At 34.0% G+C, this 27,657-nt stretch overlaps 1 protein-coding gene across 1 annotated transcript in view; it reads left to right on the forward strand.

Moving 5' to 3' along the window:
* The window catches only part of LOC121739101, a 97,998-nt gene that overhangs the window by 53,295 nt on the left and 17,046 nt on the right, over nt 1-27,657 (forward strand). The window contains exon 3 of the mRNA XM_042131426.1: nt 13,689-13,751. Coding sequence (XP_041987360.1) covers nt 13,689-13,751 — 63 coding nt within the window. The remainder of the gene's footprint in view (nt 1-13,688; nt 13,752-27,657) is intronic.

The raw sequence follows: 27,657 nt of genomic DNA on the forward strand, positions 1-27,657 counted from the left end.
ATAGTTTCTTAAAAAAAACTTTATTAAAACAAATACAAAGGATTACAGTAACTACAAGGTTATATATAAAACTAAAGTCTTAACTAAGGTGAAGCTACAGTATGAATCCCCGTTCTGCCGCTTGTTGGCCTTTATATAGCAGGTGGCGCGGTAGTGGTGGTTTCCATGAAGTAGCATTTCAATGGTCCTTTGTTCTTGCTTCCAACAATAATGTTTACTCTGGCTTATTGTTTATCAGCAGCGCTCGGTTTACCGTCCAAGGTGTCATCATCGACGTTTCCGGATGGTCTTCATATACTTTAGTATTTGGATTAATGTTTGTGTTAATTTCCTTTTTAAAACTAACTGTGAGGTTCCGGGTGGCGTTACTCTCCCCCCCTAAATTTGAAGTCCGGGATTTCCAAATTCCGGATCTGAGGAATTTAAGCAGAATTATTAATATTATAATTATGGTTAAGGTTGTTACCCAACTGTACTGGATTATTTGGTGCTGCTGGTTGAAGTCGAATGCTTCCAGATTCTTCAACTGTTTTAACCTGTTTTCAACCTTTTTAGGATCGTAAGTAAGGTCGATCTCCGTTGCTGTTTCGATTACGGGGATCTCGATGTTTGCAATAATAATTTTGTCACTGGACTCCTTTGTTTGCAGCATTTTCAAGCCTGAAACATTCAATTTGCAATTCTCGCCATAGAGTATATTGGAACCTTTTAACCATGTTATCTCTTTATGATTATTACAGTCGATGCTGACTTCCGTTGTTTTATTAAAATACATGTAGATACTTTTGGGTGATATTTCGGTGATTTCCTGTATGGGACACCTTACATGGACAGTTTTACATTTATTACTTTCTTTTCTGTATATTATCTCCGTTTCGCACGAATTCACCTGTACTAATTTTCCTTTACATATTAAGTTATCTAATTCAATGCAATCTTCGGTTTCGTACATTTCTTCATTGTCATATGCCAATGTTACTTTTCGTATTATAGGATAGGTACAGGAAGGATTGGATTGGATTATAGGTACAATTTTTCGAGTACTATAATATTTCGCTTTCACTAAAGGTATCCTTATTATAAAATATGCTGTCTGATCTATAATTCTACATGCTACTTCTATGAAGGTCTCTATATCATTTAAATTTTTAGATATCATTAATTCTTTCGGAATATTATTTAAAGTTTCTTCCAAAATGTGTGATTGTAATATTTCATAATGAAACATATTATGTTCAGCAAACGTAATTGCAGTAGATAGTCTTTCTGCTACATCTTGTAAAGTTTGAGCTTGCAGTAATAATGATAGAGCTACCTTCTGTTGACTCTTACTATTTAAAACAGTTCTAAATTGCTCATTTATTTCAACTTGAATTTTAGTTATATTACTAATTTGTTTATTATATTCTTCTAAAGTATCATCTGTTACAGATATTTGCTTATTATATGCAACTCTTAAAGTTTCTAAATCTTTTTGAATTTTATTTAAATCATCCTGGTCTAAGTTTCCAGTGATGGCTTTAATAATAGATCCTAACCCATTAATTAATCCTCTTTTAACTCTACTTTGTATATTTAAATGTTTACAAATTTCTTCTACATGCTCTAATATTATTTCAATACGTTGGTAAATATGCTTATAATCTTCAATCTTAGATCTCGTTACTGCGTACGTTACAGAACTACGAATGCTCTCTAAACTATCTTTTATAGGCTTTATTTCTAACTTATGGATAATTGTCCACTGTCCTTCTATTATACGGGATGGTTTTGAGTCTACTAAAATTACATTTTCGTCTGGCGTTAATTTCCTGAACTTGTAACCAGTGATGACGACGATTCTGAAACAATTTCAAGTTCTTCCAAATGATATGTCCTACCATTATTTAACGTGTATTTATTATTAGGTTCTACGCTTACAATTGTGTATGGACCCAAAAATCTCGACTTCGTCTTATGTCGGTCCGCCATACTATTCTTTAAATATGCAACGTCACCTACTTTGTAAGTCTTAACGCTTTTAATACCTTTATTTATTCTATTGTTTCTACTTTCTTTTTGCTTAGTTAACAATTCCTTTACATTTTTATTTAAATTCTTACAAAATTCTTTCTGCTGGGCAGTGTACCTTTGTATAACTACTTTCATGTTTTCAAAACTTCGCAATCTAGGCTTTCTACCAAAATGCACTTCAAATGGGGACATATTAATTGCACTATGTGTAGTATTATTATAGGCGTGTGTAATATAATTAATTTTTTGAGTATTATCTAAATCAGAATCTTTTTGTAATCTAAATAATTCCTGAATAGTATTATGAAGTCGCTCTACATCCGAATTTGATTTATGGTGTTGTGGTGATGTAGTATGATCTTGTATGCTATAAGTTAAAAATAATTCTTTAATTATCTCACTACAAAAGGACTGCTCTCCATCGTGAACAATTTTCTTCGGTGCTCCTATCATCGCAAAAATTTCCGCTAAAGTATCGTAAACTCTACTTTTCTCTACAGGTTTAATAATAGCAAATTTCGAAAACTTATCTGTTACGGTTAGATACCAATTTCTTTCTAATGACATAAAATCGGTGTGCCAAATTTCCATAGGCTCATTAGGAGTTTCTGTTTCTAAGGATAAAGTTACATTAGGATGTCTATTATATTTTTCTGTTTTACAAAGTTCACAATTATTTACATATTTCTTAATTAACTTCCTCATTTTTTCAAAATAATACTTTTCTCTCATTTGTTTATACATACTTTCTATACCTGTGTGTCTATTATCTAGTAAATGATGTTCCTTAATTAATTTTAACTGTTCCTCCCTACTATCTACTTCTATTAATGTTTTCGTATACCTAACTGGCTTAAACTTCGAATGATCAAACTCTTTCCTATAAACTTCGGAAACTTTATAATATAATTCATCGTTAGGGATGATAAATGCATAATTACCGGTGGATAAATATTCTAACATATATTCTTTTATTTTATCGTACATATTACTATCTGGTGATATATAAAAATATAACATACCATTTTCCCTTTTTGCTTCACTATACGGGGCTAATTCAAACACTACACGTCTTAACCGTTTGGATGGATAACTATGAATAGAAGGTATGCCGGAATCGTTTCCGTCCTGACATGAATGCACTGTGTTTATTAAAGACTCATTGCTTTGGTTTACTAATGACGCATTGTCTTTGTTCGCTAACTCGCTATCGGACATCCAAGAATTTATGTTTGAGTTTAAAGGGGTATTGTTTAAAGAAGGATGTGTACTACATTGGGCTTTAATAGACTCATTGTCTGATGTGTGGAATAGTTTGATTCTACTAAGTGCATCGGCTACATGATTTTCCTTACCTTTCACGTGCTCTATACTATAGTCATAATCTTGAAGTTTTAGTTTCCATCTTGTAAGACGTTGATTCGGCTCTTTTAATTTAGACAACCAAATTAATGCTTTGTGATCTGTTCTTAAAATGAACTTTCTTCCGTAAATATAAGGTCGAAATTGTGTTACTGCGTATAAAATTCCTAATAATTCTTTTTCCGTTGTATTATGTTTTTGCTCTGTATTACTTAAAGTTCTAGAGGCATAAGATATCGGATGACTATCCTGACTTAAAACAGCACCTAACGCAATATCAGAAGCGTCGGTGGTAATTACAAATGTTTTATTAAAATCTGGAAAAGCTAATATTGGGGCATTCATTAATAAATGTTTACATGCTTCGAATGATTCAATATATTTTTTATTCTTTATATCTATCGTCGCGTTTTTCTTTGTAGCTTCTGTAAATGGTTTCACAATTTTACTAAGGTTGGGGACGAATTTTCTATAATAACCAATTAATCCTAAAAATCCTCTTACTTCTTTTAACGTTTTTGGAATGGGAAATTTCTTTATGGCCTCTAATTTAGTTTGGTTTGGTTTTAACCCATCTTTATTTAATATATGTCCTAAAAATTCAATTTCTTCTGCCATAAATACACATTTATTTTTATTTAATTTTAAATTGGCTCTACGCAAGGCTTCGAAAACTTGCTGTAGACGATTAATATGTTCTTGTTTTGTTTTTGCATATATAATTATGTCATCTAAATAAACTAAACATATACCACGCGCTATCTCGGTTTTTAGTATGTTATTCATCATACGTTGAAATGTCGCGGGAGCGTTCTTTAAACCAAATGGCATTCTAAGAAATTCATAATGACCATTAGGGGTACTAAATGCAGTTTTTTCTATACAGTCATCACCCATAAGAATTTGGTGGTATCCAGATGTTAAATCTAACGTACTAAAATATTCATTACCTTGTAATTTTGAAAATAACTCTTCAATATTTGGCAGTGGGAATTTATCTGATTTTGTAATTTCATTTAACCGTCTATAGTCTATAACCATTCTATATTTTTTAATTCCTGACTGATCCATCTTTTTCGGTACTATATGAACTGGAGAAGACCACGGGGACTCCGAGGGTCTAATTATTTTTTCTTTTAATAATTTATCTATTTGTTTATTTACCTCCTCTTGTTGTATTTGGGGTAACCTGAAGGGTCTCTGATAAATGGGCTCATCATTAATTAAATTTATTTTATGTTTAATAGTGGTAGTCGCGCTATTTGTCACGTCTTCTGTAAAAAGGTCCTGATATGTTTCGCAAAGGTCTTTTACATTTAATAAAGCTTCGTCTTCGTTAGTCATGTGATAAATTAATATTTCTTGGTCGGGCAAAATTAATTTTCTTTCTTTTAAATCTATTTTCGCACTAATTTGTTCTATCATGTCCGTTCCCATTAATATATCATATTTTTTACTGAAGTTAAATATATAAAATTTCATTGGATCTGAACCCTGTCCAAAATATTTATTCCAATATGGTGTTTCTATTAATCCATTGTGGTGTGTTATGCCGTGTGACGTTCGTACTGAGAACTTCTCGGGCCTAAAGTACGCTGGAAAGTATTGAGATGCTTTTTGCGTTATAAACGATCTCTGGCTACCGGTGTCGATTAAAATTTTTAATTTGGGACAATCTATCTCGAAATATGGTAAATACGATTTTACAAAGTTAAATTCTATGATTCTTTTTCTGGGTCTTGAGGATTTTGAAAATTTTGCATGTTTTCCTCTGATTCTAAAAATTGATCATGACAGTATTCGTCATATTCATGGGGGTATTCAAAATATGGATCCTGATTCGATTCAGTATCCTCTGGATGGTGGAATACTTCCTCCGCTACCATGTTTCTACCTAGGGGAATTTGTCCGGGTCGAATATTCGCGGTACGCATTGACACGTCCTCTGTTGTATTCATGTTACGTCTCTGTACATTTCTAGCCTGGTTATTGTTCCTAAAATATTCGTGTTGAGGTTTGGAAAACACATTATTTGGGTTAGCCTGCCACGGGCGTTGATTATTAAATTGATTCGATTGTCTTGGTAAATGCTGATTTAACGATCTAGGCGTCGGCGGGTAGGTATGTTTCGAGTGTTGTGGGTAATTAGGTGTGTAAGTATGTTTAATTGGGTTAATAATCTTTGGGGTTGGTAAAATATTCGAAAACTTCTGTTTGATATTATCAAATCTACCTTCGGCTTCTAATTGCAAAATCTTTGATATCGTTTCATTAAAACCACAGTTTGACACATAAATTTGATCATGATATGGTAAACTATTTCTTAAAACATTTTGAGCAACATTAATGTATGGTTGCATTATCGCTTCTATAACTACCTCATTATCATAATGGTCTCCTAATTTACTTTTTATGAAAAATAATTTCTGCTTGATTTCGAAAATAAAGTCCTTAAAATTACCTTTTCTTTTTAAATTTGTTAACTCTATTAATAACGTATTAAATTCTCTATTGTCACCACATTCATTCTTCAAAGTTTTTTCAATATTACTCCAACTAAAGGAGTGATTAACCATAGATAATATTAGGGATGCTCTACCCTCTATTTTACCTAGGAGCAACATCACGTTCTCCGGTTTATCGCCAACATGGTCAATCCATTTCTTGGCCGTGTTCAAAAATATATACAAAGTGGATGCGTCGCCGTCGTAGGCGGGGACGAAGTTTAACAAAGTTTTTGGATCCATTTTTAGATAACTAAATGGGATCTATAAAAATAGTTGGACAAAATCTATTTGTCGAACTTGAAATACTCTACGCTTATAGAAGGAGAGTGGATTCACACTATCTCCTAACCTAGTTTACACAGTTAAAGGATGTTAGTACAAATTTGGAATTAGTAGCAAGGATAATACTTTTACTCACATTGGCAGCAAGCACAGCACCCTCGCAGTTTGCATGTTCTTCGTATTTGACAAATTTGTTTGTTTGTGGTACCTCAGCACAAGGTCTTAAAAGACTCCGTATACTTTACGTCGCTGGGCCCCACGTTGGGCGCCAGTCAAAATACTTGAAACTTATAGTTTCTTAAAAAAAACTTTATTAAAACAAATACAAAGGATTACAGTAACTACAAGGTTATATATAAAACTAAAGTCTTAACTAAGGTGAAGCTACAGTATGAATCCCCGTTCTGCCGCTTGTTGGCCTTTATATAGCAGGTGGCGCGGTAGTGGTGGTTTCCATGAAGTAGCATTTCAATGGTCCTTTGTTCTTGCTTCCAACAATAATGTTTACTCTGGCTTATTGTTTATCAGCAGCGCTCGGTTTACCGTCCAAGGTGTCATCATCGACGTTTCCGGATGGTCTTCATATACTTTAGTATTTGGATTAATGTTTGTGTTAATTTCCTTTTTAAAACTAACTGTGAGGTTCCGGGTGGCGTTACTCACGGAAGCGTGTACATAGGCAGTGGAAACGTTGACCCACGTAGTCAAAGAAATAAATCCGTGCACGTCCACGCGTGCGCGTGGCCGTGTACAGCGTGCGCCGCGGTGGGTTGGCGCCTTAATATATTTTAACACATTGTATAAAATTCTATCTTTGAGAAACCGACCTAGCGGATTTTTTAAATGTTGTATATTTATCGAGTTATTGATAAAAAATTAATTTGGCGATGAATCCGCGTCTTCCTTTTTCACTTTTCAATTTTCTGTTTGTTTAAAACAGAACATTACATTAAGAGGGCGACTAAATCAAATAATCTACCTACCGTAATGAAAATGATTTTCAATTTTATCTTCAGATATTTATTATAATAATCGTTTGTACAAAATCAAATTGTTGTTAAGCAATACATATCATATTCACATATGTATAGTTTAACCTATAAAATAATTTGTTAACCTTTTACAAATATCAGATTTAAAAAATTAGAACGACTGTAGTCGTAAATTTTGTAGACTAGATAAAGACGTCTGAAGATGCAAGGTTACCGGGGTAATAAAAAATGTTATAAATTCACGACTTCTCGCCTTACATGTTAAATTAAATATTGATAAAGTCTATAATTTACAAAAAAAAATTCTGGCTCATTTTTCTGTTTTTTTATAGTGTGGAACACAAATCTGTTTTAAAAAATCAAAAATCGTAAAAAGTGTAAAGTCCTACCTAAAATTATAAAAGAAGGATTTTATGTTTTTTTTATGAAAAAACCTGTTGTTTTCGACTTCTAGTATCACGTTAAAGAAAATATATTTTCCACATTAATTAGAAAGCTGAAAGTATTGCGTATTTTCACAATAAAAAATCAGTTTTCTACTTTAATTTTTCGTATATTAACTCCGTCGCGTTGCGCCAAAATTCGTTAATCGCGCAGGTACATTTTCCGGGATGAAAACTATCCTTTCTTTCCCGGGACTCAAAGTATCTCCATGCCAAATTTCAGCAAAATCGGTTCAGCGGTTTGGGCGTGAAGAGATAATTGACGTTCGCATTTATAATAATACTAGCTGTCCCGGTGAACTTCGTGTCACTTTAAAACCTTCCCTGGACTTTTACGAATATTTTAAGACTAAAATCAGCCCAATCGGTTCAGCAGTATTCGAGTTTTAGCGCGACTAACACATTTGAAAATCCATTTTTAACCCCCGACAAAAAAGAGGGGTGTTATAAGTTTGACGTGTCTGTCTGTCTGTTTGTCTGTGTCCGTGGCATCGTAGCATCCAAACGGGTGGACCGATTTTGATCTAGTTTTTTTGTTTAAAAGCTGACATGATCGAGAGTGTTCTTAGCTATAATTCATCATCATCAGCCTGCTCAGTGCTGGACAATCAGGGTTTATCTGGTTCATGAAAGGCCGTTAGCAACTTGTTGTCGTTTGATAGGTCTTATATTTCATTCTAGTTCGTGACATTTGTGAGTATACAATATACATATACACATATTACTGGAAAGTTGACCTGGTGCTGCAGCATCACCTGATAATCAATAGGATATCCAACTCCTCGCCAACTTAGAGCAGAGGTTCCGTGTTTGGGCTTATTTTAATTGCGACAACCAGTAAGATGTAGATAGACAGTAAATATTTATTTATTTATTTAGCACACCAACAGTACATATACAATAACACATTTGCAAAACATATCATATTAAATAATATTTTAAGCAGTATATGCATAAATTATAGGTATGCATGACATTTATCAAATTAAGATTCATTAAGCATTCGAGACAACAAAATATTTTAACTAATACTTAACTTATTTAATATTTAAAAGGTAGTGTCTGTATGGCGAAAGTTTCATATTAAATATATCAAAATTATTATCTTTTACAGTTTTTCATTATAAAGTCGTGCCATGCGTGTTAGTGGACTGTTGTACGTGGTATTCAAAGTTGAGGTTGGAATTTCAAATAATCGTTGTTTACGCCTAATATGACTACTTACTCTAAAATTAAAGTGGTTAATCAGTTCCGCATCAATGTTGCCATTTATAATTTTATGTAACATGAGTAAATCAGAGTTATTTCGTCTTTCTTTTAAAGAAATCATCTTGAAGTGTGATTTACATGCTGCTGCTGCAGCATCACCTGGATTCTATACCTAGGAACCGAGCTTCGTATGAACCTAAAGTGGAGGTTTCATGTTTGGGCTAATATTATCGGCCTCATTGAAAAGAACATTGATAGATGGTAATCATGAGAATATGATTATTCTGCACTATAACCAACACAAGTTTAAAAAGTATGAAATAAAATTAAATTAAGAAATTTAAAAAACCCCCACCAAACAACTTTAAAAAGAAATGAAATATTTCTAACTTGTCTAAAAGTAATATTTTAGTCCATAATTGTTGTTAAGGTGTGTCGGGGGACCGCTAATGTAGATGTTTGATTTCACATAACATTATAGTTTAAGGATCAGTTCACAGCGAACCGAATCGAGATAATCAGCGACTTGGCGGTTGTAGGTTGTAGTTTACTTGGCGGTCCTCCGACACACCATGACAACAATTATGGACTAAAATATTACTTTACACAAGTTAGGAATTATTTGAACTTAAAGGCAGTAAATATTATTTCACTTCTTTTTAAAGTTGTTTGGCGGGTATTTTTTTTAAATTCTTTATTTAATTTTATTATATATAAGATTAGTAGATATGGATTATGTTCAGTGACATTAATATAATATAAATCATTAACTTTAATATAAAAATTATGTTAAAACTACCTGTTAATTATGTTTTGTCTTATTTAAATAATATGCTAATGTAATATTATAGCAGTTATGATTACTAGAGATCGCCCAATGGTCGAAATTCGACCTTAATTTCAACGACATTAGGACTACTACCTATATTTTGTAAAAAAACATTTGACTTTATCATATTTTTTTCAACTCTCGTCTCTGGGACTCAGCTGATCTCAGACTGACCGTGTAAGCATTGTCTTATAGTCTTATAGATTCAATAAAAAAAAAACTATAATCCATTTTCAATTTGTCACCTTGTTGTCAATGTTGTCAACAGACTTCAACCATAAATAAAAGAGTTTAATTCGTATGTATAGGCTTGTCACTCAAAAATCTGTCATTTTCCTTGTGTGTGTGTTGTAGTGTGTGTAATGTTTTATTTGTTAAAAAAATGTATGATAAAAGCATTATTTCAAAATAATATTAGCTCGATGCACTCCTTCACCATATAATCTATAACTGTGCAAAATTTCATTCACCTACGTTTCCCCATTTTTCGTCAAAAGGGATACAAAGTTTTTGGCTCACGTATTAATATATAGATTATGTATGGTAATTTGCATAAGTAACTTTAAGACTACATGGTAGAAAATATTATGTATATTTCGTCGTTTTTACCTGTGACTCTGGTATAAGTAAAATAAGTCAACTTTTCTATAGAACATGAGTTTTCCTGCAGCTTCAAATTCTAGGGAAAGTAGAATTTCAACAATTTTAAGTAGACAAAACCGAACTTTTTGAGCATTGCGCGTGCTGATGATGATAAACTATAGTTAAGAACACACTCGATGATGTCAGACAAAGAAAATAAACTAGAGCAAAATCTAACCACCCGTTTGGATGCCACCATGCCACGGACGTACACTCACACACGCAGACAGACAGACCGACCGACATGTCGACCCTATAAAGTATAACCCCTCCTTTTTGTCCGGGGTTAAAAATGCATCGCATAGTCTTATATGTTGCATCTGACTCTTAAGTTACAATCACAAGAAACAAATCAGCATATTTTTTTTTTAAATATCTTTGATTTTAAGTAAATAATATGTGAGTAAGGTTAATACGAATAAATGAAATATGGCCGAGGTTGGTTCCACTTTCAAATTCTTCACACGTCGAACCTTGCAGGGCTACAAGCTTAAGACAATGTATTTTTATGACAAAATATCCGGTGCAGAAGATAAAAACTTAATCGACAAAATAATATCAATAAAAGTAGATTTTATAATGCAAATAAGTAAATAATTAATATATGTAACTTCCATTAAGTTGTACAATGCACTTATGAATAGTACTTTTTATATTATTTATGTAAAAAGTTGAAAATTCACAATTTAAAAACCATGAAACAGCATAAATTATTATGAAGCGGAGAATTCGTAACGAATGTCAAAGAACTAAAAATTCACAGTCAACTTTACGTTAAAATTCTAAAGAATTAAAATATTACAAAGAAAAGAGTTAGAAAGAATGAATTTTAAAGAAATACATAGAATGGAGTAATAAAGAATCACAAAGTTATTAAAATACCGTTGAGTAAGTTAGAGTTCAAAGTTCAAACTGCACTTGACGACTTAAGTATGAAACATTTATATAGTTTAATTCCGTAATGCTTTCAACTAGACACGATTTCGGATACGGATATGAACATAACATAAATACGGTAAATGCTGTTATCCTAACTATAGTTTGTGGCAAGATTTATTTTAATTGACAATAGTAGAGAAGTTACCTAACAAAAATTAATCGTAATAATTTAAAAATATCGAATCACTTCGTAAAGGAATTGCAATCGAAATTATCGATTCGTACTGACATTTCAGTGGTGCCGGCGATTTAAGATGACCGCCCTTTTATCGATTTGATTTTGATTCAACAGAGTCAATCTCTAATGATATAAGTTCCGTTTCATTCATCTGACATTTTTCAAATGTTTTCGAAACAATAATTTTATACTCCTAATTCAGAGTTAATAATATAATTTTATATAAATAAGTAAGCATTTAGCAACTTTTCATTTTTATTCATTTACAATTATAGGAAACATTTGTTTTTGTAGACGGAATATAATTTATTACATTTTGATTTATTTTGTTTTCTTCTAAAAAAAATCGTAGCAAGGAATATGATAAATGTCACCCACATCATCATAAAACGCACAAACTGTAGTATTTTCATCAGCATATTTTTTTCTGGTCAGATCATAATCATTAGATAATATGATTTTTACTATTTATAGTACTATTTGTATTTATTAGATATATCATGTATAATAAAACATCTGCCAGGATCATACTATGGCAGATTTACTACTTTAACTATAATGCTTACATAAACTTTAACTTTGTAATAAGCATTTTTTTATTATTATTATATTTTTATTACTGTACTCTACCTACTCTACATTATATCCTCCGCATTTTTTAAAACTTTCTAGAATTATTCGGTTGCGGTTTCATATTATTTCGATAGTTTCGGTTACGGAACTACAAACAGTTTCGCCTCGAATGCGGCACGGATGCGAAAAAGTGTAAAAGGAGCATCGTTAGAGCTCAGTTCTGACCCATTTCAGAAGTAGAGCTACCGCACCCGTCATTTTGCCGTATTACACCTAGGGTTAGCGACGAAGAAAAGTTTTTTTTTTATCTTAGTTATTGTTAAAAGGTTTTGTAGAATTCTTACTCATATTATGCGGAAGTGTGTCTGCCTGTTTCTTACTTCTTTACGCTTAAACGGATAATCCGATTATAATAAATTTTGGTGTTGAAATTCTTTGAGAGAGGGAAAGGACATAAGATTAGTTTTAACAATTTTTTGCTAACGGAGGTGTGGCCGTTATCTGTTTTAAAATTTAAAAAACGAAATCCTAATGAGTAGTGCTATGACAGTAAAAACACGAACAATTACGGAGTTTTAAACAAAGGTACTGTAAAGTTGATGCAGAAACCTCAATCCTTACAATGGCCCTTCGCCGGTAATTCCCCCGCCGCTGGGCAATACACCCTTAGCCCTCGAGTGAGATTAGTTTTTTATACAATAGCTAAAGGATCTACTTAGGTATGAATCGGCTAGCTAGTCTAGGGAAGTCTTCAGAAGACTCTAATATTGTTTCGCTTTCAAATAATAAGCTTTGTAAGTTCTGTTTCGCTACTGTGGATGATGGATTTTAGGCTTTTTCATTTCGATCTATTCCAAAATACGCTTATTTACACATTATCAGGCGCCTACTACATTAAATGCGCAGTCGGCCTACTCTTCCGTCTTACGAATTTATGATCAGGCAGAACATAATATTTTCATACTCATTCTAAAAGAAAATTACAACGCCTCCAAAAAAGTTTTTACTCAAAAATCCTCGAAGCAGCAACCCTAGCCTCACAAACAATCCGTCTGGTGTTTTCCTTTGAGTTTTTGCAGGGACTTTCTTAATTTTGTATGCAATTGTTGACAAACTTCTGTAATTACTCTTTTTATGACGTAATCTCTTATATAACGCTATGGTTTCTGGGGCTCTTCAAATGCTTGGCATACTTATGGGTGTGTTTTATGGTGTGCAATTAGTCAACCTTCAATTTTCGTCATGTTATGTAGAACGGAAAAATGTTTATTTTCCTAACAAGTTTTTACATTTATATATTGTTGCAATATGCAACTCGTGGTAGAGTCAAATAAGTACTTTGGGGTCTGTAGTCACATTTTTACTAGTAGTTTAAGGGAAAACATCTGCATTGTTACTAGTAGCGTAAGAGAAAACATCTACATTTTGCTAGTAGTGTAAGGGAAAACATCTACATTTTGCTAGTAGTGTAAGGGAAAACATCTACATTTTTACTAGTAGTGTATGGGAAAAAGCTTATTTTCGTGACGTTGCGTTTTACTTACTTAACGTTAAAGTTTTATTTAAACAACAATTTGTGCCCTATGGTCTATTTCTTGCGCTAATATGCTTTGGAGGTTAACAAATATATTATATTTAAGACCATTATGCATACAAAGATAAACTGTCTATTGCATTTTGCTAATATATATTATTCTAATTCCTGTAATTTTGTTTCAGGTAGGAGCAAAAAATATTCCACTCCACCCTCCGCCTTCGACAACAACCTAGAGTCCAGTTATCGTAAGCGATTTCTGAATATACTTATTCTGAACATAATATGCTTTCACCAAGAACATACTAAGTTTATGTTCTTGGTCATTCACCAAGAACATAAACCTTGTACGGTATGTTCTAAGCTAAGCCTCGAGGGACTGAACGGCAAAGCCTTCTAGGAACATAATATTTAGCTTGTGAAACACAGGGAAAACTCGTGTTCTGAATCTTTCCCTGTTTTTGCTGCTCACGTAGTAGTGTAATAAAAGTTTCAAATTATAAATATAATACAATATGTCCCACATTACTTATGCTTCACATCGTTTGCATGATCGCGCTTCATACGTCTTTTGTAAAAAAAAAAGTTTTAAGATTAATACTTTTTTTTTAATTTATTGTAAAATGTTTGTCCCTCATAATCATCGTCTGTACGACCCCACACATCATGCATATTTTATAAGTAGCCGATCCAATTTTAAACGCAATAAATAAAAACCAATTTTATTTCTTCCAAAGCAATAAAAATATGGCTAGTAAATATTTGAAATAAACTTCGGCTTAAAAGCTTTGCCCAAATAGCTCAAAATTACAACTGAAGCAGAAAGTATCCTATAGTTTCTAAATGCTTGAAGTTTTTAAATCTTAGGCCTGTACCGAAAGCTCTTTATCACTGAATAGCCTTCGGTTCCTAACACCACATAATATTACCAATCTTCTATTTCTATTATAATTCATACTAGTATTATAAATGCGAATGTGTGTATGTCTGTCTTTCTGTTACCTATTTACGGCCGGTATGGAGGTACTTTGAGTTACGTAGTAACTATTTAGTATTCTGTGCTTTGAGTCCCGGGAAAGGACAAAGGATACTTTTTATCCCGGAAAAATGTACGCTTCCCACGTGATAAATGAATTTTGGCATAACGGAGTTGCGGGTGTCGTCTTGGTGTCGTCTAGTAATCTATATATACTGGTAATAAAGGGAGAAAGTTTGTTAGTTTGTTTGCATCAATCTTAAAACAACATTCATTTTATCGCACAACGAAATTGCACTAAAGAGTACAAAACCTTTCTCCCGGTTTCGTTATGTCATCTAATAAAGCATTGAGCACGAGTTACATTTAGCTGTTTCCGAGGTTTGTGGAGCAGACAGACTAACGAGGCCACAATAATGTAGGACGTCATATTGTCATCCTATGTGCATTATTTTCAAGTGAAATATCTGCATCTTTGACTCGACGATGAAAATAATAGTTTAGATAAATCAAATCCAACATCTATCTTATTCCGTTCCGATACGATTTGATGAAGTAAATGGAAATGGAGCATGACGTGGGAGAACTATGCTTCGGCACGAATGGGCCGGCTCGACCGGAGAAATACCGCGGACTCACAGAAAAGTGAGTGAGTTTACCCAGGCCCTATCCCCTACCCTTTTCTCTTACCTACCCTCTCCTATTTCCTTTCCTCCCCTCCCCCCTTCCCTTCCCTATTACCTCTTAAAAGACCAGCAACGCACCTGCAGCTCTTCTGATGCTGCGAGTGTCCATGGGCGACGGAACTTGCTTTCCATCAGGTGACCCGTTTGCTCGTTTGCCCCCTTATTTCATAAAAGAAAAACAAAGCTTAGTAAAAGTAGTTATATAACGCTACCAATTTTAATGTCACGTATTACCCGCGTAATAATTAAAGCGGACTTAAGAGGATTCCACACCGCCATTTTTTCCATACAAACGTTGTCCCCTGTTTCCTCCCTGGATAATGCTAGTGGAGTTATAATTTTTTTCCTGAATATCTACGGCCACTAATACAATGTCCCTATGTTTTCTTTTTTTTCATAATTTAATTATTAAATAAGATATAAACGTTCAAAAACCCAAAAAAATGGCCAGATTTTCCACTGTGTTCAAACGTCCAGAAAACAGATTTGGATAGATTATACAAAAAAAGCAAAACATAGGAACACAGCTCAAGCCTTTTTTTAATCTTTAATGAAAAAAGTACTTAAATCGGTTAAGTTTTGGAGAAGGAATCAGGGGACAACGAATCGTTGATTTTCTGGATTTTCTGCAGTTGTCTCTATCGCGTTCTGCGGTATAGGCTTGAGGTAAGGGAGACAGCTATAGATATTACACGTACTTTTTTTTCATTTCTCTAGCCGCTGTGGTATCCTCTTAAGGTTAAAGCGAACCCTAGACGGCATCTAGGGTCCGCTTTACCCTTAAGAATAGCACATATATCTAGGTCCTGTTTTTATTTTTCGTCTACATTTATCTAAACCAGATCTTGTTATCTCGTTGTGCCAAGATTATTTATATTTATATCGCGAGGATCCCACATTTCCTATCATAAAATTTATCCTATCATCCTCGTTACACCAAATTTCATCGAACTCGGTTCCCGGTTTACCTTGAAGGACAGACCACTTTTGCTTTTAAGATTTCCGAGTAGTCACAACATCCTTGATATTAAATTATTCCTTGCCTATATTAAATAAGATCTGGACTATATAAAATTGCGGATCTTCATCTATATTGCTCTGATTACAATAAATTAGAATAAAATCGAGATCACTAGATGGAAACATATTTTATTCCATGACATATAAAATTATAGGCCCGTCCAGTTTTCGGCCTATATTAAAAATTTTAATAGCTTTATAATACATTTACCTAAACACATTAAAAGCTACTTAATTATGTTAACTTATGTTTGTGTGTAACTAGTTTGATTGAAACATCAAATGATTTTTAATGACAAAATTGATATTTAAGTAACGGGTCTAGGAATGACCTTTTGAACTAATTTCAAGATGGTAAATTACTTACTGCCGTACAGAGTGGAATAGTACATTAACCTAGGGCAGGAAAAAAAGAAATGACAGATCACATGTAACATATTGTGATCTGAGGCTTTCTTATTTACTGCCCATGGTGCGTATATTATTTTTCTCATCGACGGAGGCGGAAAACGGCAACATCGGTAAGCGCAGCGGGAAGAAAGTTGACGCTTTCCGCCCGGAGGTGAGAAAAATTAGTTACTTAATGTAATTTAATTAAAATGTTGATATAAGCCCCATACATTATCTGTCAAACACTTCATTAAATTGAAGTTAATCATAATTAAATGTCTTTGAGTGCGGTCACTGTTACTTAAGTCATGGGTTCCCAAACCTTTAAGTATAAATACTTTTGCGAAACCCTAAGGGAGGAAAGGAGGGAAGCCATATTAGTAGCTAAATATTTAATTAAATATTATTATGATAAGAGTATTTTCTTACAAAATCTAAAAACTATTTTGGCAATTTATTTATTTGGTAAATTAATTTGGCGGAGCCCTAAGTCACGGATATGTAAAAACCTAAGCCCGGTTTAAGAATCCTTGGATTTATGCAATTAAAGGTGCATGGAAGCCAAAAGTCTTACTTTAACTGGTACGGAACCCATCGTTCGGCAGTCCGACTCACTCTAAGGGTCAGTTCAGACCGCAATGCGACGCGTAGATGCATTTCTTGTATCCAGGATCTGACATATTTGCAAGATGTCTCATGCAATCGAAATCTGTTAATTCAGTACTTTAGAAATGCATCTACGAGTCGCGTTGCGGTCTGAATTGACCCTAAGGATTCACCCTTAGGGTCAATTCAGACCGCAACGCGTACACTGAATTGACCCTAAGGGTGAAGGAAGCAACAGTCTTGCTACTGGTACAGGACCCATCTCACGGCAACTCATACTTAGGCGGTGTATTCTTGAACAATTTGTTCGCAATTATCGTGGCTATTGTCGGGGGCGGGTGGCTAGGGCGGCTACGGCGGGGGCGAGGGCGGGCGGGGAATAGGTCAGGTGATGGTGGAGCACCTCACGAGTGAACTTTAATTTGCGCTTTATTTTTAACTCTACTTCTTTGTTAAGTTTTAAAGTGATGGGGGTCAGACCGCATTCTGTTTAATCGAAAAGTCAAAGCTTGGTCACATTTTTGATCACGTTTTCGGAATGGGATATATACTAATATGTAATGTTAAAGTGTGTCTGTCTGTCTACAACATTTTAATGCTTAAAAAACTGAACCGATTTGGATGAAATGTGTTGTAAAGATATAGGTTGAGTCTCAGAAAAGTGTAGAGAGCTAAAAAGTTAACATGTAGTTTTAGACAGGTAAATGGATGTATTATTGCGCAGAAATAGCATATTTCTTGAAACTTCCAATTCGATAAAGGAACAGAAATATAGGTCTAAATTTGCATACGAGTATTTAGGATTCATGATCATCATCATCGCACCCCGAAATGTCACCCCGAAATGTCATGGTTTGAGATGATTTTAACGAAAATGTTTTTTGATGAAATGTCAAAGCCATAAATTTTGTAAAGATCACACCAGTCTCAGATCTTAGTAATAGATTCTCTAGATTTTTATGCATCCCATTAATTAATTCACAACTTAATCTTATGTTTAATCAAAGTTTTATAGTTTTAAGGCCCGCTGAGCCAAGGTGCTAATTCTTTGCTAAAATATCGTGCGTACTCTTTCATACTTACAAAAAACGAGAAAGAAAACATGATGCTTACCTATACAAGGCATTAATGATACAGGTGGTCTTACTGCGGTACTCAGAGGCAAATAATAATTACTTAATTGTAATTTAATGAAGTATTTGACAGATAATGTATGTGGCTTATAATATGTCATATATCTTCATTTAATTACAGTTAAGTGTAGGTTAAGTATTAGTATTCGTCTCTGAGTGTGGCAGTTATTTAACAAAACTTCACACCACTAATATTATAAAAGCACAATTTTGTGAGTATGTCTTTTTGTTTATTGTTTCTTGCAAAAACTACTGAACCGATTACAATCTTTACCTACTACTATGGTACTAGCTTATGCTTTGGATTAACACATATACTACTATTATAAGTTGAAAGTTGATTCGTAATAAAATAATACAACAAAGTAACATAAATAAACATTAAACTTGATTGATTAATTATTAATTATTGTAATTTAATTTAAATAATCATAATACACGTGCAGGAGAAATCGGATTCTTAATAAATATATTATTTATCGTCTAGTATATTATGTCTTTTCATATTTTAAAATATTTGAAAATTTAAAGCGTAACCTAGAATTTTAATAAAATTACTGTTAATTAATATCTATTATTATGATATTTAGTTGACGTGAATTATGATATAGCAAATAAAAAATCTAAAGTAAACAACATATGTTTAAGTACTTTAGAGTTTTTGTAAATCAAATAAAAAATTCACACTAAAGTAGTCAAATAAAGTATTTCAAATCATAAAATCAATCCTTTATTACCCAACTGTGAAGAGTAATAATATGTATTCAATTATTCGTAGCTTGAAATGTTAATAACTCAAGCGTCATATGCCACAGCATGAACCTGTTAACACTAACTAATATTTTACGTATTTAATGACCCATCAGTATTGTCTTGCGACTTTCCACGTTACGTAACGACCGCAAAAATGTTCACCGCAGTGGAAATTATTAAATTGTGTTCCGCTGACAAATTGCTGAGTATTGCTCGTAATAAGCTGCAGTACTGTCGGCAGCAGAAGAATCAATTTTTCTGTCTGTTACCTCTTCACGCCAAAACCGCTGAACCGATTTGGTTACAGTCACCCTTTGCGTTTTTTTGTGAGAAGTTTTAACTTTCCAAAGAGCCTCCAAATTTTATTTATACTGAGCCTAGGCCAAGGCACGCTACGCTTCTGGTCAAATCTCATACACCTAGAACTCAGCAATAGATCAAATGCATCTTGACCAAAAGGTCAATCAACTTTAGAAAGTCTCTTCTGTTCTTACAAAAATGCCTGTTCTGCTGAAAAAACAAGAATATTAGGTGAATCTGTATTTAAACAGTTAACTTTAATTTTGTTCAAATAATTTCCTTGGCGGTCTTTAGTCTATTCGTTCATTTTATACTGCATAGTGCATATACCTTGAATTTCTTGAATACCTATAAATAGTTATTTATGTTTTATATAAGGGGTTTTCCAATAAGGACTTGACAACTTTTTTTTTCAAAATAAAATTAAAACCATTTGAGATATTTCCAAAATTTTAGTACTTATCGAATTTATGTAAGTATAATAAAAACATTTTTAATGGAACTCGTCTTCGCTCATATGGTCACCGCAGGCCCGCAGGCTCGTTGCAGCGATGATTAATCTTTGAACCCAATTTTGTATGACTTTGCCACACATTTCGGCTATTTCACGTTTAACTTTGGCTCTGAACTCCTCCAATGGCGTCGGCTTATCCAACGACTTGACGCAGCCCCTAAGAAAAAAATGTAGAGGCGTTAAATCGCACGAAAGAGGCGGAAAATAAAAAAAGTCAATATTTTGAGATAACACGCTAATCAAACTTGCTCTTCAATAAATCGATTGGCTTGCGGTGCCGTCTTATGAAACCTCATGCTGTCCAAGTCCATATTTTCTAATTCGGGCCAAAATAATCCATAATCATGGCCAATATGTCTGTCTGCTAGGGCGGGAATTACGATTGAAAATCGGGAGTTAACGCTCTTAAAGTAGCGGCCACCGACTCCAAATTTCTGTAGTAAATTTTAAAGATTTGCTGACGTTTTTCATTCGTGTACTTCACCATGATAAAAATGTAATGTTTAATGAGTAAAATGACAGTAACAGTTCGATGTTAAGTGTAAAGGTGCGTCCACAAACTAAATTCAAAATTGTCAAGTCCCTATTGGAAAAGCTGTATTATGATGGTAATATTAAAGAACTTACTCTATAAAAAAAACTTTATTTATGATACTTACATTATGTAAAAGTACCGGTATCGCGACGCTTTTGACGGAATATCCTTGTCCACTTCAGGATCCTCATACACGGGGAATACCGATTGGACTGATCGCAGGCCAACCTTAACAAACTAGTTTTGTGCGTTCCCGTATGTTCACGAATCCGGTCAAGTCGGCCTGCGTCAGTTTGACCGAGTTCGATGGATCTTCCTCTTTTCTTGCCATCAAATGGTTGCTGTTAAGTCTTTGAACCCACAAACATTTTTTAAGTTAAATTTTGAATGCAGTCTTGTTCTAAATAACATTTAAACTGCATTCATAACTCAATAAGTGATTTTTGTGTGTTGTCCAAATAAATAAATGGTCCAAAACATAAGCTGTGCTCATGATGTCGGCACAATAGACAAAACGAACCAGTAGGCCGACTTCAAACAAATTGACGAATCGTCGTAAAGCTCCTCCACTGTAAGCATGCTGAACCGCTGAAGTCTGACTCTGAACAACGCATTGTCAAGGTGCGCGCCGGCCGATATGCGTTAAACGTGTGAATTTCGAGAACACTTCTAAGTTCACTACTGGTTTGTACTGTCTACTGTGATGTCGGGCCAGTAGGAACCCGTCTGTGCCGACATTTGACCCGGCGATGTGACCCAAGGCCGGAGCTTCACGCACTTTGCGCAGATCACATTGCACCAGATACTACTACGGGTTTCATACTACGATGCTTCCGGATCGAGTTAGAAGCGACTTCAAGTTTTTTTTGTATGGAAGTGTGGGAAAATGCATGTAGGGCCGCAAAGGAAGATCTTCCGACCGAGCGAGGTGGTATGCTCGGTCAGGCCGAAGCCCACGGGATTGATTTCGGCTGTCGTGTTACGCTGAAGGATCAAATTCGCTCATTGAGCGAAAAAATAGCTCAAATCGCGTTGTGGTCACAGTAAAATAGCCACAACGCGAAATTCGTGTTGTGGCTCTAAAGAAAACAGCCACGATGCGTTTTGGAAATCACAGAACAGTTTTCGGTTTTCGGTCTTTGAGCGTAACATATTATTATATACCGACGCACTTAGAAAACTTCGGTAGCGCAATGCAGGAATGTGGCGCTAATTGTGGGTAAAGCCACAGAAGTATATCCCACATTTTTTAATTGAAATATTTGTCCTGGCATGGTTTTTAATATCAATATCCTTAATGTCTGCCATATTATAGCGTAGTGAAAACATTTAGGAAATTAAGTCACTATAACAGCGTCACTTTCGTGTACTCGCTCAGTGGAAACCAACAAGTTTAATTTCCTGACTTTATGAAGTCCGTAATCTCGTTTCTAATTATCTAGACATTACTTCTCGATTTATAACAGTCAAAGCTCAATTTACACGAATTGTTAGGTAACAACACGTGTACATTTTTAGATCAAAACTCTGCAATTTCCTTATTTTCGAGTTCTGTGGCAATTTCGATCGAAATCAGTTCTAGAACCCGCGGTAGGAGCTAATTACTGCCCAATACTTATCGGATTTCATAATTAAGACATGTATGCGACTAGATTTATCAAGGTTATAATCTTTAAAAATATTTTTTACTAACTTAAACTTTGTAAAACTACTAATAGTAGGTATTAAAAATTTATCTTTATTTAATAGGCATGTAAGTTTGATTGGTAATAAATATTCACTTATTAATAATTATTGATTACTTAAATTCCACTTCAATGTAACTTTATGGAAGAAGATATTAAAACTAGACGTACATAAAATAATTTTCAATGTCATGAGAACGCGGCGCGTCGAAGCGCGTTGAAATCTTTTACGTAAAATATTATATTTATACTTTAGTTACGTATCTATAGTGTTATTTCACATAATATTTAGTATATGTATAAGCACTAATTGAATTTTATTCCTAAAAAGTCTTAATTAAGAAAAAATTCAATTAGTTCAAAAAATGAAATGAAAAATTTTCTTCCGTTAAAACTTTTTTCTTTCTATATAATCTTAGTAATATTATAAATGAGAAAGTATATATTTGTCTGTCCTTGTTGTGTTACCTTCTTAAATCTAAACAGCAGAACCAATTTTTATGAAATTTGGTGTGGATTATGGACATTGGACTTTAAGGCCATCCCTTAAAGGACGTACCTGACAGTTTTGTGGCTGAAAAATGCACGTTTACCGAGTGATAAAGATACGAGTACAAGAATTGTTGCGGGCGTTTTCTACTTATATTATAGTTAAAAAACTAGTAAGTATATAAGCTTCTTCGAATATGAATTCTCTTTTCGTGGGTGTATTCATTATCCCAGTACTCGGACAGCAATCTTGCCGGCAATTTAACCGTGGTTCAAATAAGAGCAAGTGGTTTAACCTTGCCCTTTAACTGTGCGTTGCTCTGTTAGTTTTTATAGTTTACTGCCATTTGCCGTACTGGTTAGGGCTTAAAATAGGTTGCCCTTGGAAACATCTTGCGTCTATTTTGTCTTTTTGTCAAAAGGATTGCTCTTGACATTGGAGAATCTTGCGTTTATTTAGCCGACTTCAAAAAAGGAGGTTATCAATTCGTATGTATATCATATTTCCAGAACTGCCCAGTTATCGTACTATATTATGTCAGTTTATATAAGCGTCTGAACAAATGTGTCAAATTTTAAAAGTGTATGTATATTAGTTTTTTTATTTGTGTTTGTATATCTCCGGAACTACAAGTCCGATTAACGTAATTCTTTTTTTGTTGTACTAATTAGTATTGTTCAAGTTAGGGAGTGCTGCAAGTTTCATAAAAATCGGTTTCGTAGTTTTCGCGATAAAGAATTTTAATGAACTCAATTACGTAATTACAATTTTAAAGTCGGTTTTATCTTTTTAAAATAATATTTTTATCTTTATGTCTAAAATGATCTTGACATTAGGGATGGGTGAGACCTAGGTTAGTGTTTATTTTTACAGGTGACATTGACTAGGTACGTAGCAAGGTTATTATTTTTATTGCTCGTTGAAATTTCGATACAAATAAGTTCAAGCTATGTAGGTGTTTATGTATGTCTAACATTAAAATACTTTTATGTGACATCATCTATCTAAAAGTTATGCGGCTGATAACATTATAAAAGTAGTAGGTAAATCTTATATTATAATTTTATTTACTGTAGGATTTTATTTTCCTATTTGATATCTTCAAGAATTTGGCATTCTTGCAAAGGTGATTATTTAAAACTATCTCTCTCTTACCTCTTCATATTATTGAAATGATTTTGATAATATTTCGTATGAAGATACTACCAGCCCGGAAAAAAAAACAAATTAACAAAATTGTGAGTAACATCTAGTATTTAAAATGTTAAATTTTATTTACAACATAAACCGTAATTTTACGCTTATTACATGTTTATTATAATCCTTAATTGATTCAGCACAGTGTTAATTTAAGAGACAGCCGAAATCTTCAACTGTCACATTAATTACCAATGATTTTTAACTTTAAAAACTTCCGTTCAGACCTATATTGCTCTTGAGCTTTGCAAAAATGATCCTTAAGCGGTTACGATACAGGTGCTGTCTGTATTTGGACGCTAAAGTAGTTACATTTTTTGCTCACCGTTCACAATACTACATTCTTCCATTCCTGATGTATAGTAATTAATAATAAGAACAGGTTTTTAATTAGTTATATTGTTTACTTAAAAGTTTACACGTGTTATATATAACTACGAGCTTTTGCCCGCGGCTTCGCTCGCGTTAGCAAGTATTATTAGATACAAACTTTCATCCCCTAATTTGACCCCTTGAGGGTAGAATTGATCAAAATCCTTTCTTAGCGGATGCCTACGTCATAACATCTACCTGCATGTCAAATTTCAGCCCGATCGGTCCAGTGGTTTGGGCTGTGCGATGATAGATCACCATGTCAGTCAGTCACCTTTGAGTTTTATATATATAGATTAATTGGTTATATGGTATATAATAGAGTTTAGTAAATTTATATAACGAGCAAGTAGCTCGTTATTTAAATTTACTAAACTCTTATGAAGGGGAAGCTTTTGAAAAGGAATATGCACCGATGTATATAAAACTATTTGGGGAAAAGCTTGTATTTTTCTAATCATAATCAAGTAACAAGACATTGTCTACTCCTAACGCGATAAAATCTACGGAGTCAAGTAAGTTCTTTCAGTTCAGTCTGGGACGACATTGCTTGACAGACTTTTACCGAGGTACCGATCTTTGCCACAAGCTACTGTGACCGAAAAAAATTAGGAAAAAAATTCACTTTATGACCTAGGGCCTAGGTCCTAGGCTATACAGTTTTATTTTGCTCTACGCTATTACAAAGCAGCGGCGGCAAGGGTCACTAGACCAATGTCAGTGGAAAATGAAACCTTGATCATAAAGTGGCATTTTGTTTGAATTTTTCCTGCTCCCGGTCGTTTGCGGGAAGATCGGAATGGTACCAATGGTTTCTGCAACCGCACGAAGACTCGAATAAACTATAAACGGTACTTTAGAGTGGTCTATTAATGTTGGGTCACTTTGACATTAAGTTTTTCTGTTGTGTATTTCGTATTGGTTGCAAAATGTGCGGTTACCAATCAATGCCAAATGTCATCTGCCATAGAAAAATACAATCGCATTCCTTGAGCATTGATGTAGTGGCATTGAATTTTTGAAGCCGGTCAATTCATAATCGATATTAATTTAATAATAAAACATCGGCTACTAAATATACTAACTTATACTGTTTCTTGCCAACACAAGAAAAAATAAATCGGCAGGGACAAGGAGGTAGACTACAACCTTGTTGTCTAATGACTACCCCAAATTGTGCCAAAATCCGTTCAGTACTTATTTTTAGAATCTGTTTGGTGTAAGCAGTTAAATAAAGATAAAAGAAGGAAAGATTTTACCTTGACTGCTTAGGAGATCTAGAGGTATCTAAAGGTATTCAAATTTTCTAATTGGAACACTTTTTTCATTCAGGCTATACGAATTTGGCATTATCCCTCCCTTTATAGTTTAGATTATACCAAAGGTTTTTGTACTTGGCTTAAAAGATATTGCAATTTTTGTTCTAACTCCATCTTTATCATATCTTTCTTCTTCAAATCAACATAGCAACCGTTTCCTAATTCATAGTGTTCCCAAAACCTTGCGAAGGTCACGGATGAGCTGGTTGCCACATACTGTCACTGTCAGTATAGTACCAGTCTGACGGCAGGAGCCAGCGTGCGCGCGCGCATACGTGGTCATTTTAATTTTTTCATTCGCGCGTTTCGAGTGCTAAGGTTGTGCTTAAAGTGGTTGTTTTGGTAGGGTTTAGTTTAGGGATAGCTAAAGTTTTTTTTTTAATTTTACGGTTTTATAGGCTGTGACTTTAAATGCGAATACTTGTAAGGCACTTTAAAGAAGCTTTCTATTTCATATGAAGCAACATTCGTAATTTATTAATTTAATACTTTATACAATATTGTAATGTTTTTAAATGTCAAGTTTTAAATAGTATGAGAAATGTCATTTTAATTAATTAATAGCAACTTTTGTAAGGTTGTTATTACAACTATAAGAGTAAAAATAATTATAATTTCGTACTCCCCGCGGTGCTTATTATGAGCTAAGCTGTTTATAACTTCAAACATCTCCTATTTTACTATTATTACTTATATTTATTAATTTTCATTAGTTTCGAATTAATATTATTACCCGTCCGCATATTAAGAACTTCGCTTATATCATCAATATTGTCGTACTTCTTACTTTAGGGGAAGAAAGGGAGGCGTAGAGCCAAGCTACTGGTGGAAGGAAACTTTAAATAGATTCGTTATGATTGGTATACTCGGACTGAGTATCATAATTTAAATTTTTACTTTAGAGGGGTTTAGGTGTATGTAACTAGAGCTTTTCTTTTATAATAAACTTATATCATAAAATTCCTCTTACGGCCGTTCCCAATATTTGATCTATCTCTGGTTTTGCCCTACTAGAGACAGGAATAGCTCACAATTGACATAAAATATATGTCTCTAATGGCTAATGTGAACTATTCCTATCTCTAGTAGGGCAAAACCAGAGGTAGATCAAATATTGGGAACGGCCGTTAGTCGTGAGATGGACAAAATACATAGCGGTGTTTTTTGTTTCTTTTATAAGTCGTGCGATTATTTCTTTATGCAGATAATTTTTTTACAATTATTATATTTTTATATATTAATAAGTAATAATTTAATAATCATAACACATATCCATACTAATATTATAAAAAGTCTGTCTGTTACCTCTTCACGCCAAAACCGCTAAACTGTTTTTTCTAAAAAGTGGTATGAAGACATATTATATTACTTTAAGTTCCGGAGAAGGACATAGGATACTTTTAATCACGGAAAAATGTACGGTTTTCGACGAAAGTTGGCGCAACGGAGTTGCCTTCGTCTAGTCAGTACCTACTAATTTCACAAAATATGTTTAGGGGCATTACTCATAATATAATAATCTGCACTATATTGCTCACAATGAGATCATGATCTGACATTCACCAAATATCATTGACTTGTTCAATGTTCATTTCCTCAGTGAACCAGTTTGTCCCACGACTGATGAAAGTAACCCTTTGGGCCAGGCCACAACACTACGTTGCGGCGTCGCATTTATTTTTGCGATATGACGCCCCAACGCAGTGTTGTGGCCTGGCCCTTTTTTTTTTTTTTTTTTTTTTATGAAAAAAGGGGGCAAACGAGCAAACGGGTCACCTGATGGAAAGCAACTTCCGTCGCCCATGGACACTTGCAGCATCAGAAGAGCTGCAGGTGCGTTGCCGGCCTTTTAAGAGGGAATAGTGTAATAGTGGAGGGTAGGGATGGGAAGGGAATAGGGAACGGTAGGGGAGGGAATAGGGTAGGGGATTGGGCCTCCGGTAAACTCACTCACTCGGCGAAACACAGCGCTAGCACTATTTCACGCCGGTTTTCTGTGAGAACGTGGTATTTCTCCGGTCGAGCCGGCCCATTCGTGCCGAAGCATGGCTCTCCCACGTATAAACTTTCTCCATGTTTATTGCCAAAGACATTGATTGATCAAATCCCTCCACTAAGGTATGACCAATCGTGGTTATACGGGCCGAAATCTATAAAATAAAAATTAATTTTGATGGT

Source organism: Aricia agestis, chromosome Z (assembly GCF_905147365.1).
Source record: "Aricia agestis chromosome Z, ilAriAges1.1, whole genome shotgun sequence".
In the NCBI taxonomy this organism is placed as follows: domain Eukaryota; kingdom Metazoa; phylum Arthropoda; class Insecta; order Lepidoptera; family Lycaenidae; genus Aricia; species Aricia agestis.